This window comes from Mustelus asterias, unplaced genomic scaffold, assembly GCF_964213995.1.
Source record: "Mustelus asterias unplaced genomic scaffold, sMusAst1.hap1.1 HAP1_SCAFFOLD_472, whole genome shotgun sequence".
NCBI lineage: Eukaryota > Metazoa > Chordata > Chondrichthyes > Carcharhiniformes > Triakidae > Mustelus > Mustelus asterias.
Genome location: NW_027590424.1, coordinates 66,199 through 81,206, shown reverse-complemented (window position 1 = coordinate 81,206; position 15,008 = coordinate 66,199). Strand labels below are relative to the sequence as shown.

At 51.9% G+C, this 15,008-nt stretch overlaps 1 protein-coding gene across 1 annotated transcript in view; it reads right to left on the bottom strand.

The window, feature by feature from the left end:
- Positions 1-15,008, bottom strand: part of LOC144486805 (uncharacterized) — a gene marked incomplete at its 5' end in the record, with an annotated part of 81,987 nt that overhangs the window by 27,500 nt on the left and 39,479 nt on the right. Inside the window, 2 exons of the mRNA XM_078204821.1 lie at positions 4,729-5,004; positions 10,296-10,571. Coding sequence (XP_078060947.1) covers positions 4,729-5,004; positions 10,296-10,571 — 552 coding nt within the window. The remainder of the gene's footprint in view (positions 1-4,728; positions 5,005-10,295; positions 10,572-15,008) is intronic.

Below are 15,008 nucleotides of genomic sequence, written 5' to 3'. Positions count from 1 at the left end.
CAGCAGGGGGTTAGATACAGAGTAAAGCTCCCTCTACACTGTCCCCATCAAACACTCCCAGGACAGGTACATCACGGGGTTAGATACAGAGTAATGCTCCCTCCACACTGTCCACATCAAACACTCCCAGGACAGGTACAGCACGGGGTTAGATACAGAGTAAAGCTCCCTCTACACTGTCCCCCATCAAACACTCCCAGGACAGGTACAGCACGGGGTTAGATACAGAGTAAAGCTCCCTCTACACTGTCCCCATCAAACACTCCCAGGACAGGTACAGCACGGGGTTAGATACGGAGTGAAGCTCCCTCTACACTGTCCACATTAAACACTCCCAGGACAGGTACAGCACGGGGTTAGATACAGAGTAAAGCTCCCTCCACACTGTCCACATCAAACACTCCCAGGACAGGTACAGCACGGGGTTAGATACAGAGTAAAGCTCCCTCTACACTGTCCCCCATCAAACACTCTCAGGACAGTTACAGCACGGGGTTAGATACAGAGTAAAGCTCCCTCTACACTGCCCCCATCAAACACTCCCAGGACAGGTACAGCACGGGGTTAGATACAGAGTAAAGCTCCCTCCACACTGTCCACATCAAACACTCCCAGGACAGGTACAGCACGGGGTTAGATACAGATTAAAGCTCCCTCTACACTGTCCACATCAAACACTCCCAGGACAGGTACAGCACGGGGTTAGTTACAGAGTAAAGCTCCCTCAACACTGTCCCCATCAAACACTCCCAGGACAGGTACAGCACGGGGTTAGATACAGAGTAAAGCTCCCTCGACACTGTCCCCCATCAAACATTCCCAGGACAGGGACAGCACGGGGTTAGATACAGAGTAAAGCTCCGTCTACACTGTCCCCCATCAAACACTCCCAGGACAGGTACAGCACGGGGTTAGATACAGAGTAAAGCTCCCTCTACACTGTCCCCCATCAAACACTCCCAGGACAGGGACAGCACGGGGTTAGATACAGAGTAAAGCTCCGTCTACACTGTCCCCCATCAAACACTCCCAGGACAGGTACTGCACGGGGTTAGATACAGAGTAAAGCTCCCTCTACACTGTCCCCCATCAAACACTCCCAGGACAGGTACAGCACGGGGTTAGATACAGAGTAAAGCTCCCTCTACACTGCCCCCATCAAACTCTCCCAGGACAGGTACAGCACGGGGCTAGATACAGAGTGAAGCTCCCTTTACCCTGTCCCCATCAAACACTCCCAGGACAGGTACAGCACGGGGTTAGATACAGAGTAAAGCTCCCTCTACACTGTCCCCCATCAAACACTCCCAGGACAGGTACAGCACGGGGTTAGATACAGAGTAAAGCTCCCTCTACACTGTCCCCCATCAAACACACCCAGAACAGGTACAGCACGGGGTTAGATACAGAGTAAAGCTCCCTCTACACTGTCCCCATCAAACACTCCCAGGACAGGTACAGCACGGGGTTAGATACAGAGTAAAGCTCCCTCTACACTGTCCCCATCAAGCACTCCCAGGACAGGTACAGCACGGGGTTAGATACAGAGTAAAGCTCCCTCTGCAATGTCCCCCATCAAACACTCCCAGGACAGGGACAGCACGGGGTTAGATACAGAGTAAAGCTCCTTCTACACTGTCCCCATCAAACACTGCCAGGACAGGTACAGCACGGGGTTAGATACAGAGTAAAGCTCCCTCCACACTGTCCACATCAATCACTCCCAGGACAGGTACAGCACGGGGTTAGATACAGAGTAAAGCTCCCTCTTCACTGTCCACATCAAACACTCCCAGGACAGGTACAGCACGGGGTTAGATACAGAGTAAAGCTCCCTCCACACTGTCCCGATCAAACACTCCCAGGACAGGTACAGCACGGGGTTAGATACAGAGTAAAGCTCCCTCTACACTGTCCCCATCAAACACTCCCAGGACAGGTACAGCACGGGGTTAGATACAGAGTAAAGCTCCCTCTACACTGTCCCCACCAAACACTCCCAGGACAGGTACAGCACGGGGTTAGATACAGAGTAAAGCTCCCTCTACATTGTCCCTATCAAACACTCCCAGGACAGGAACAGCACGGGGTTAGATACAGAGTAAAGCTCCCTCTACACTGTCCCCCATCAAACACTCCCAGGACAGGTACAGCACGGGGTTAGATACAGAGTAAAGCTCCCTCTACATTGTCCCTATCAAACACTCCCAGGACAGGAACAGCACGGGGTTAGATACAGAGTAACGCTCCCTCTACACTGTCCCCCATCAAACACTCCCAGGACAGGTACAGCACGGGGTTAGATACAGAGTAAAGCTCCCTCTACACTGTCCCCCATCAAACGCTCCCAGGACAGCGACAGCGTGGTGTTAGATACAGAGTAAAGCTCCCTCTACACTGTCCCCATCAAACACACCCAGGACAGGTACAGCACGGGGTTAGATACAGAGTAAAGCTCCCTCTACACTGTCCCCATCAAACACTCCCTGGACAGGTACAGCACGGGGTTAGATACAGAGTAAAGCTCCCTCTACACTGTCCCCCATCAAACACTCCCAGGACAGGTACAGCACGGGGTTAGATACAGAGTAAAGCTCCCTCTACACTGTCCACATCAAACACTCCCAGGACAGGTACAGCACGGGGTTAGATACAGAGTAATGCTCCCTCTACACTGTCCCCCAACAAACACTCCCAGGACAGGTACAGCACGGGGTTAGATACAGAGTAAAGCTCCCTCTACACTGTACCCATCAAACACTCCCACGACAGGTACAGCAGGGGGTTAGATACAGAGTAAAGCTCCCTCTACACTGTCCCCCATCAAACACTCCCAGGACAGGTACAGCAGGGGGTTAGATACAGAGTAAAGCTTCCTCTACACTGTCCCCATCAAACACTCCCAGGACAGGTACATCACGGGGTTAGATACAGAGTAAAGCTCCCTCCACACTGTCCACATCAAACACTCCCAGGACAGGTACAGCACGGGGTTAGATACAGAGTAAAGCACCCTCCACACTGTCCACATCAAACACTCCCAGGACAGGTACAGCACGGGGTTAGATACAGAGTAAAGCTCCCTCCACTCTGTCCACATCAAACACTCCCAGGAAAGGTACAGCACGGGGTTAGATACAGATTAAAGCTCCCTCTAATCTGTCCACATCAAACACTCCCAGGACAGGTACAGCACGGGGTTAGTTACAGAGTAAAGCTCCCTCAACACTGTCCCCATCAAACACTCCCAGGACAGGTACAGCACGGGGTTAGATACAGAGTAAAGCTCCCTCGACACTGTCCCCCATCAAACATTCCCAGGACAGGGACAGCACGGGGTTAGATACAGAGTAAAGCTCCGTCTACACTGTCCCCCATCAAACACTCCCAGGACAGGTACAGCACGGGGTTAGATACAGAGTAAAGCTCCCTCCACACTGCCCACATCAAACACTCCCAGGACAGGTACAGCACGGGGTTAGATACAGAGTAAAGCTCCCTCTACACTGTCCCTCATCAAACACTCCCAGGACAGGTACTGCACGGGGTTAGATACAGAGTAAAGCTCCCTCTCCACTGTCCCCATCAAACACTCCCAGGACAGGTGCAGCACGGGGTTAGATACAGAGTAAAGCTCCCTCTCCACTGTCCCCATCAAACACTCCCAGGACAGGTACAACACGGGGTTCGATACAGAGTAAAGCTCCCGCTACACTGTCCCCATCAAACACTCCCAGGACAGGTACAACACGGGGTTAGATACAGACTAAAGCTCCCTCTACACTGTCCCCATCAAACACTCCCAGGACAGGTACAGCACGGGGTTAGATACAGAGTAAAGCTCCCTCTCCACTGTCCCCATCAAACACTCCCAGGACAGGTACAGCACGGGGTTAGATACAGAGTAAAGCTCCCTCTACACTGTCCCCATCAAACACTCCCAGGACAGGTACAGCACGGGGTTAGATACAGAGTAAAGCTCCCTCTACACTGTCCCCCATCAAACACTCCCAGGCCAAGTACAGCACGGGGTTAGATACAGAGTAAAGCTCCCTCCACACTGTCCCCCATCAAACACACCCAGGACAGGTACAGCACGGGGTTAGATACAGAGTAATGCTCCCTCTGCACTATCCCCCATCAAACACTCCCAGGACAGGTACAGCACGGGGTTAGATACAGGGTAAAGCTCCCTCTACACTGTCCCCGTCAAACACTCCCAGGACAGGTACAGCACGGGGTTAGATACAGAGTAAAGCTCCCTCTGCACTGTCCCCATCAAACACTCCCAGGTCAGGGACAGTACGGGGTTAGATACAGAGTAAAGCTCCCTCTACACTGTCCCCCATCAAACACTCCCAGGACAGGTACCGCACGGGGTGAGATACAGAGTAAAGCTCCCTCTACACTGTCCCCCATCAAACACTCCCAGGACAGGTACAGCACGGGGTTAGGTACAGAGTAAAGCTCCCTCTACACTGTCCCCAGCAAACACTCCCAGGACAGGAACAGCACGGGGTTAGATACAGAGTAAAGCTCACTCTACACTGTCCCAGATCAAACACTCCCAGGACAGGTACAGCACGGGGTTAGATACAGAGTAAAGCTCCCTCTCCACTGTCCCCATCAAACACTCCCAGGACAGGTACAGCGCGCGGTGAGAATCAGAGTTATGCTCCCTCTACGCAGCTCCATTGAAAACCACATTTTATTTTTAATTTAGCGTACCTGTTGCTTGCAATATTGCTCAAAATCATTCAGCCTCTTTTTCTTCAATTCCTCAACAGCAATCTTAAACAGCAACTGGTATTCGCGGTTTGAGTTGGACAATACATTCTGCAATTGCTGGTCCAACTCTTTAACATGTGACGATGTATCCTCCTCAGTCCCTTTCAGCTGTTCCTTGAAATCATTCTTCAGCTCATTGACTTTCTTCTCCAGAAGAGCCTGCATTGCTAGTGGAGAGGTCTTCAATCGTTGTGTAGTTTCCTGTGCATCTCGCATCTGAAATACAAAACAGAGTCAGTTACAGAGTAAAGCTCCCTCTACACTGTCCCCATCAAACACTCCCAGGACAGGGACAGCACGGGGTTAGATACAGAGTAAAGCTCCCTCTACACTGTCCGCATCAAACACTCCCAGGACAGGTACAGCACGGGGTTAGATACAGAGTAAAGCTCCCTCTACACTGTCCCCCATCAAACACTCCCAGGACAGGTACAGCACGGGGTTAGATACAGAGTAAAGCTCCCTCTACACTGTCCCCCATCAAACAATCCCAGGACAGGTACAGCACGGGGTTAGATACAGAGTAAAGCTCCCTCTACACTGTCCCCATCAAACACTCCCAGGACAGGTACAGCACGGGGTGAGATACAGAGTAAAGCTCCCTCTACACTGTCCCCCATCAAACACTCCCAGGACAGGCACAGCACGGGGTTCGATACAGAGTAAAGCTCCCTCTACACTGTCCCCATCAAACACTCCCAGGACAGGTACAGCACGGGGTTAGATACAGAGTAAAGCTCCCTCTACACTGTCCCCATCAAACACTCCCAGGACAGGTACAGCACGGTGTTAGATACAGAGTAAAGCTCCCTCTACACTGTCCCCACCAAACACTCCCAGGACAGGTACAGCACGGGGTTAGATACAGAGTAAAGCTCCATCCACATTGTCCCTATCAAACACTCCCAGGACAGGAACAGCACGGGGTTCGATACAGAGTAACGCTCCCTCTCCACTGTCCCCCATCAAACACTCCCAGGACAGGTACAGCACGGGGTTAGATACAGAGTAAAGCTCCCTCTACACTGTCCCCACCAAACACTCCCAGGACAGGTACAGCACGGGGTTAGATACAGAGTAAAGCTCCCTCTACATTGTCCCTATCAAACACTCCCAGGACAGGAACAGCACGGGGTTAGATACAGAGTAACGCTCCCTCTACACTGTCCCCATCAAACACTCCCAGGACAGGTACAGCACGGGGTTAGATACAGAGTAAAGCTCCCTCTACACTGTCCCCCATCAAACGCTCCCAGGACAGCGACAGCGTGGTGTTAGATACAGAGTAAAGCTCCCTCTACACTGTCCCCATCAAACACTCCCAGGACAGGTACAGCACGGGGTTAGATACAGAGTAAAGCTCCCTCTACACTGTCCCCATCAAACACTCCCTGGACAGGTACAGCACGGGGTTAGATACAGATTAAAGCTCCCTCTACACTGTCCCCCATCAAACACTCCCAGGACAGGTACAGCACGGGGTTCGATACAGAGTAAAGCTCCCTCGACACTGTCCACATCAAACACTCCCAGGACAGGTACAGCACGGGGTTAGATACAGAGTAATGCTCCCTCTACACTGTCCCCCATCAAACACTCCCAGGACAGGTACAGCACGGGGTTAGATACAGAGTAAAGCTCCCTCTACACTGTCCCCCATCAAACACTCCCACGACAGGTACAGCAGGGGGTTAGATACAGAGTAAAGCTCCCTCTACACTGTCCCCATCAAACACTCCCAGGACAGGTACATCACGGGGTTAGATACAGAGTAAAGCTCCCTCTACACTGTCCCCCATCAAACACTCCCAGGACAGGTACAGCAGGGGGTTAGATACAGAGTAAAGCTCCCTCTACACTGTCCCCATCAAACACTCCCAGGACAGGTACATCACGGGGTTAGATACAGAGTAATGCTCCCTCCACACTGTCCACATCAAACACTCCCAGGACAGGTACAGCACGGGGTTAGATACAGAGTAAAGCTCCCTCTACACTGTCCCCCATCAAACACTCCCAGGACAGGTACAGCACGGGGTTAGATACAGAGTAAAGCTCCCTCTACACTGTCCCCATCAAACACTCCCAGGACAGGTACAGCACGGGGTTAGATACGGAGTGAAGCTCCCTCTACACTGTCCACATTAAACACTCCCAGGACAGGTACAGCACGGGGTTAGATACAGAGTAAAGCTCCCTCCACACTGTCCACATCAAACACTCCCAGGACAGGTACAGCACGGGGTTAGATACAGAGTAAAGCTCCCTCTACACTGTCCCCCATCAAACACTCTCAGGACAGTTACAGCACGGGGTTAGATACAGAGTAAAGCTCCCTCTACACTGCCCCCATCAAACACTCCCAGGACAGGTACAGCACGGGGTTAGATACAGAGTAAAGCTCCCTCCACACTGTCCACATCAAACACTCCCAGGACAGGTACAGCACGGGGTTAGATACAGATTAAAGCTCCCTCTACACTGTCCACATCAAACACTCCCAGGACAGGTACAGCACGGGGTTAGTTACAGAGTAAAGCTCCCTCAACACTGTCCCCATCAAACACTCCCAGGACAGGTACAGCACGGGGTTAGATACAGAGTAAAGCTCCCTCGACACTGTCCCCCATCAAACATTCCCAGGACAGGGACAGCACGGGGTTAGATACAGAGTAAAGCTCCGTCTACACTGTCCCCCATCAAACACTCCCAGGACAGGTACAGCACGGGGTTAGATACAGAGTAAAGCTCCCTCTACACTGTCCCCCATCAAACACTCCCAGGACAGGGACAGCACGGGGTTAGATACAGAGTAAAGCTCCGTCTACACTGTCCCCCATCAAACACTCCCAGGACAGGTACTGCACGGGGTTAGATACAGAGTAAAGCTCCCTCTACACTGTCCCCCATCAAACACTCCCAGGACAGGTACAGCACGGGGTTAGATACAGAGTAAAGCTCCCTCTACACTGCCCCCATCAAACTCTCCCAGGACAGGTACAGCACGGGGCTAGATACAGAGTGAAGCTCCCTTTACCCTGTCCCCATCAAACACTCCCAGGACAGGTACAGCACGGGGTTAGATACAGAGTAAAGCTCCCTCTACACTGTCCCCCATCAAACACTCCCAGGACAGGTACAGCACGGGGTTAGATACAGAGTAAAGCTCCCTCTACACTGTCCCCCATCAAACACACCCAGAACAGGTACAGCACGGGGTTAGATACAGAGTAAAGCTCCCTCTACACTGTCCCCATCAAACACTCCCAGGACAGGTACAGCACGGGGTTAGATACAGAGTAAAGCTCCCTCTACACTGTCCCCATCAAGCACTCCCAGGACAGGTACAGCACGGGGTTAGATACAGAGTAAAGCTCCCTCTGCAATGTCCCCCATCAAACACTCCCAGGACAGGGACAGCACGGGGTTAGATACAGAGTAAAGCTCCTTCTACACTGTCCCCATCAAACACTGCCAGGACAGGTACAGCACGGGGTTAGATACAGAGTAAAGCTCCCTCCACACTGTCCACATCAATCACTCCCAGGACAGGTACAGCACGGGGTTAGATACAGAGTAAAGCTCCCTCTTCACTGTCCACATCAAACACTCCCAGGACAGGTACAGCACGGGGTTAGATACAGAGTAAAGCTCCCTCCACACTGTCCCGATCAAACACTCCCAGGACAGGTACAGCACGGGGTTAGATACAGAGTAAAGCTCCCTCTACACTGTCCCCATCAAACACTCCCAGGACAGGTACAGCACGGGGTTAGATACAGAGTAAAGCTCCCTCTACACTGTCCCCACCAAACACTCCCAGGACAGGTACAGCACGGGGTTAGATACAGAGTAAAGCTCCCTCTACATTGTCCCTATCAAACACTCCCAGGACAGGAACAGCACGGGGTTAGATACAGAGTAAAGCTCCCTCTACACTGTCCCCCATCAAACACTCCCAGGACAGGTACAGCACGGGGTTAGATACAGAGTAAAGCTCCCTCTACATTGTCCCTATCAAACACTCCCAGGACAGGAACAGCACGGGGTTAGATACAGAGTAACGCTCCCTCTACACTGTCCCCCATCAAACACTCCCAGGACAGGTACAGCACGGGGTTAGATACAGAGTAAAGCTCCCTCTACACTGTCCCCCATCAAACGCTCCCAGGACAGCGACAGCGTGGTGTTAGATACAGAGTAAAGCTCCCTCTACACTGTCCCCATCAAACACACCCAGGACAGGTACAGCACGGGGTTAGATACAGAGTAAAGCTCCCTCTACACTGTCCCCATCAAACACTCCCTGGACAGGTACAGCACGGGGTTAGATACAGAGTAAAGCTCCCTCTACACTGTCCCCCATGAAACACTCCCAGGACAGGTACAGCACGGGGTTAGATACAGAGTAAAGCTCCCTCTACACTGTCCACATCAAACACTCCCAGGACAGGTACAGCACGGGGTTAGATACAGAGTAATGCTCCCTCTACACTGTCCCCCAACAAACACTCCCAGGACAGGTACAGCACGGGGTTAGATACAGAGTAAAGCTCCCTCTACACTGTACCCATCAAACACTCCCACGACAGGTACAGCAGGGGGTTAGATACAGAGTAAAGCTCCCTCTACACTGTCCCCCATCAAACACTCCCAGGACAGGTACAGCAGGGGGTTAGATACAGAGTAAAGCTTCCTCTACACTGTCCCCATCAAACACTCCCAGGACAGGTACATCACGGGGTTAGATACAGAGTAAAGCTCCCTCCACACTGTCCACATCAAACACTCCCAGGACAGGTACAGCACGGGGTTAGATACAGAGTAAAGCACCCTCCACACTGTCCACATCAAACACTCCCAGGACAGGTACAGCACGGGGTTAGATACAGATTAAAGCTCCCTCTAATCTGTCCACATCAAACACTCCCAGGACAGGTACAGCACGGGGTTAGTTACAGAGTAAAGCTCCCTCAACACTGCCCCCATCAAACTCTCCCAGGACAGGTACAGCACGGGGTTCTATACAGAGTAAAGCTCCCTTTACCCTGTCCCCATCAAACACTCCCAGGACAGGTACAGCACGGGGTTAGATACAGAGTAAAGCTCCCTCTACACTGTCCCCCATCAAACACTCCCAGGACAGGTACAGCACGGGGTTAGATACAGAGTAAAGCTCCCTCTACACTGTCCCCCATCAAACACTCCCAGGACAGGTACAGCACGGGGTTAGGTACAGAGTAAAGCTCCCTCTACACTGTCCCCAGCAAACACTCCCAGGACAGGAACAGCACGGGGTTAGATACAGAGTAAAGCTCACTCTACACTGTCCCAGATCAAACACTCCCAGGACAGGTACAGCACGGGGTTAGATACAGAGTAAAGCTCCCTCTCCACTGTCCCCATCAAACACTCCCAGGACAGGTACAGCGCGCGGTGAGAATCAGAGTTATGCTCCCTCTACGCAGCTCCATTGAAAACCACATTTTATTTTTAATTTAGCGTACCTGTTGCTTGCAATATTGCTCAAAATCATTCAGCCTCTTTTTCTTCAATTCCTCAACAGCAATCTTAAACAGCAACTGGTATTCGCGGTTTGAGTTGGACAATACATTCTGCAATTGCTGGTCCAACTCTTTAACATGTGACGATGTATCCTCCTCAGTCCCTTTCAGCTGTTCCTTGAAATCATTCTTCAGCTCATTGACTTTCTTCTCCAGAAGAGCCTGCATTGCTAGTGGAGAGGTCTTCAATCGTTGTGTAGTTTCCTGTGCATCTCGCATCTGAAATACAAAACAGAGTCAGTTACAGAGTAAAGCTCCCTCTACACTGTCCCCATCAAACACTCCCAGGACAGGGACAGCACGGGGTTAGATACAGAGTAAAGCTCCCTCTACACTGTCCGCATCAAACACTCCCAGGACAGGTACAGCACGGGGTTAGATACAGAGTAAAGCTCCCTCTACACTGTCCCCCATCAAACACTCCCAGGACAGGTACAGCACGGGGTTAGATACAGAGTAAAGCTCCCTCTACACTGTCCCCCATCAAACAATCCCAGGACAGGTACAGCACGGGGTTAGATACAGAGTAAAGCTCCCTCTACACTGTCCCCATCAAACACTCCCAGGACAGGTACAGCACGGGGTGAGATACAGAGTAAAGCTCCCTCTACACTGTCCCCCATCAAACACTCCCAGGACAGGCACAGCACGGGGTTCGATACAGAGTAAAGCTCCCTCTACACTGTCCCCATCAAACACTCCCAGGACAGGTACAGCACGGGGTTAGATACAGAGTAAAGCTCCCTCTACACTGTCCCCATCAAACACTCCCAGGACAGGTACAGCACGGTGTTAGATACAGAGTAAAGCTCCCTCTACACTGTCCCCACCAAACACTCCCAGGACAGGTACAGCACGGGGTTAGATACAGAGTAAAGCTCCATCCACATTGTCCCTATCAAACACTCCCAGGACAGGAACAGCACGGGGTTCGATACAGAGTAACGCTCCCTCTCCACTGTCCCCCATCAAACACTCCCAGGACAGGTACAGCACGGGGTTAGATACAGAGTAAAGCTCCCTCTACACTGTCCCCACCAAACACTCCCAGGACAGGTACAGCACGGGGTTAGATACAGAGTAAAGCTCCCTCTACATTGTCCCTATCAAACACTCCCAGGACAGGAACAGCACGGGGTTAGATACAGAGTAACGCTCCCTCTACACTGTCCCCATCAAACACTCCCAGGACAGGTACAGCACGGGGTTAGATACAGAGTAAAGCTCCCTCTACACTGTCCCCCATCAAACGCTCCCAGGACAGCGACAGCGTGGTGTTAGATACAGAGTAAAGCTCCCTCTACACTGTCCCCATCAAACACTCCCAGGACAGGTACAGCACGGGGTTAGATACAGAGTAAAGCTCCCTCTACACTGTCCCCATCAAACACTCCCTGGACAGGTACAGCACGGGGTTAGATACAGATTAAAGCTCCCTCTACACTGTCCCCCATCAAACACTCCCAGGACAGGTACAGCACGGGGTTCGATACAGAGTAAAGCTCCCTCGACACTGTCCACATCAAACACTCCCAGGACAGGTACAGCACGGGGTTAGATACAGAGTAATGCTCCCTCTACACTGTCCCCCATCAAACACTCCCAGGACAGGTACAGCACGGGGTTAGATACAGAGTAAAGCTCCCTCTACACTGTCCCCCATCAAACACTCCCACGACAGGTACAGCAGGGGGTTAGATACAGAGTAAAGCTCCCTCTACACTGTCCCCATCAAACACTCCCAGGACAGGTACATCACGGGGTTAGATACAGAGTAAAGCTCCCTCTACACTGTCCCCCATCAAACACTCCCAGGACAGGTACAGCAGGGGGTTAGATACAGAGTAAAGCTCCCTCTACACTGTCCCCATCAAACACTCCCAGGACAGGTACATCACGGGGTTAGATACAGAGTAATGCTCCCTCCACACTGTCCACATCAAACACTCCCAGGACAGGTACAGCACGGGGTTAGATACAGAGTAAAGCTCCCTCTACACTGTCCCCCATCAAACACTCCCAGGACAGGTACAGCACGGGGTTAGATACAGAGTAAAGCTCCCTCTACACTGTCCCCATCAAACACTCCCAGGACAGGTACAGCACGGGGTTAGATACGGAGTGAAGCTCCCTCTACACTGTCCACATTAAACACTCCCAGGACAGGTACAGCACGGGGTTAGATACAGAGTAAAGCTCCCTCCACACTGTCCACATCAAACACTCCCAGGACAGGTACAGCACGGGGTTAGATACAGAGTAAAGCTCCCTCTACACTGTCCCCCATCAAACACTCTCAGGACAGTTACAGCACGGGGTTAGATACAGAGTAAAGCTCCCTCTACACTGCCCCCATCAAACACTCCCAGGACAGGTACAGCACGGGGTTAGATACAGAGTAAAGCTCCCTCCACACTGTCCACATCAAACACTCCCAGGACAGGTACAGCACGGGGTTAGATACAGATTAAAGCTCCCTCTACACTGTCCACATCAAACACTCCCAGGACAGGTACAGCACGGGGTTAGTTACAGAGTAAAGCTCCCTCAACACTGTCCCCATCAAACACTCCCAGGACAGGTACAGCACGGGGTTAGATACAGAGTAAAGCTCCCTCGACACTGTCCCCCATCAAACATTCCCAGGACAGGGACAGCACGGGGTTAGATACAGAGTAAAGCTCCGTCTACACTGTCCCCCATCAAACACTCCCAGGACAGGTACAGCACGGGGTTAGATACAGAGTAAAGCTCCCTCTACACTGTCCCCCATCAAACACTCCCAGGACAGGGACAGCACGGGGTTAGATACAGAGTAAAGCTCCGTCTACACTGTCCCCCATCAAACACTCCCAGGACAGGTACTGCACGGGGTTAGATACAGAGTAAAGCTCCCTCTACACTGTCCCCCATCAAACACTCCCAGGACAGGTACAGCACGGGGTTAGATACAGAGTAAAGCTCCCTCTACACTGCCCCCATCAAACTCTCCCAGGACAGGTACAGCACGGGGCTAGATACAGAGTGAAGCTCCCTTTACCCTGTCCCCATCAAACACTCCCAGGACAGGTACAGCACGGGGTTAGATACAGAGTAAAGCTCCCTCTACACTGTCCCCCATCAAACACTCCCAGGACAGGTACAGCACGGGGTTAGATACAGAGTAAAGCTCCCTCTACACTGTCCCCCATCAAACACACCCAGAACAGGTACAGCACGGGGTTAGATACAGAGTAAAGCTCCCTCTACACTGTCCCCATCAAACACTCCCAGGACAGGTACAGCACGGGGTTAGATACAGAGTAAAGCTCCCTCTACACTGTCCCCATCAAGCACTCCCAGGACAGGTACAGCACGGGGTTAGATACAGAGTAAAGCTCCCTCTGCAATGTCCCCCATCAAACACTCCCAGGACAGGGACAGCACGGGGTTAGATACAGAGTAAAGCTCCTTCTACACTGTCCCCATCAAACACTGCCAGGACAGGTACAGCACGGGGTTAGATACAGAGTAAAGCTCCCTCCACACTGTCCACATCAATCACTCCCAGGACAGGTACAGCACGGGGTTAGATACAGAGTAAAGCTCCCTCTTCACTGTCCACATCAAACACTCCCAGGACAGGTACAGCACGGGGTTAGATACAGAGTAAAGCTCCCTCCACACTGTCCCGATCAAACACTCCCAGGACAGGTACAGCACGGGGTTAGATACAGAGTAAAGCTCCCTCTACACTGTCCCCATCAAACACTCCCAGGACAGGTACAGCACGGGGTTAGATACAGAGTAAAGCTCCCTCTACACTGTCCCCACCAAACACTCCCAGGACAGGTACAGCACGGGGTTAGATACAGAGTAAAGCTCCCTCTACATTGTCCCTATCAAACACTCCCAGGACAGGAACAGCACGGGGTTAGATACAGAGTAAAGCTCCCTCTACACTGTCCCCCATCAAACACTCCCAGGACAGGTACAGCACGGGGTTAGATACAGAGTAAAGCTCCCTCTACATTGTCCCTATCAAACACTCCCAGGACAGGAACAGCACGGGGTTAGATACAGAGTAACGCTCCCTCTACACTGTCCCCCATCAAACACTCCCAGGACAGGTACAGCACGGGGTTAGATACAGAGTAAAGCTCCCTCTACACTGTCCCCCATCAAACGCTCCCAGGACAGCGACAGCGTGGTGTTAGATACAGAGTAAAGCTCCCTCTACACTGTCCCCATCAAACACACCCAGGACAGGTACAGCACGGGGTTAGATACAGAGTAAAGCTCCCTCTACACTGTCCCCATCAAACACTCCCTGGACAGGTACAGCACGGGGTTAGATACAGAGTAAAGCTCCCTCTACACTGTCCCCCATTAAACACTCCCAGGACAGGTACAGCACGGGGTTAGATACAGAGTAAAGCTCCCTCTACACTGTCCACATCAAACACTCCCAGGACAGGTACAGCACGGGGTTAGATACAGAGTAATGCTCCCTCTACACTGTCCCCCAACAAACACTCCCAGGACAGGTACAGCACGGGGTTAGATACAGAGTAAAGCTCCCTCTACACTGTACCCATCAAACACTCCCACGACAGGTACAGCAGGGGGTTAGATACAGAGTAAAGCTCCCTCTACACTGTCCCCCATCAAACACTC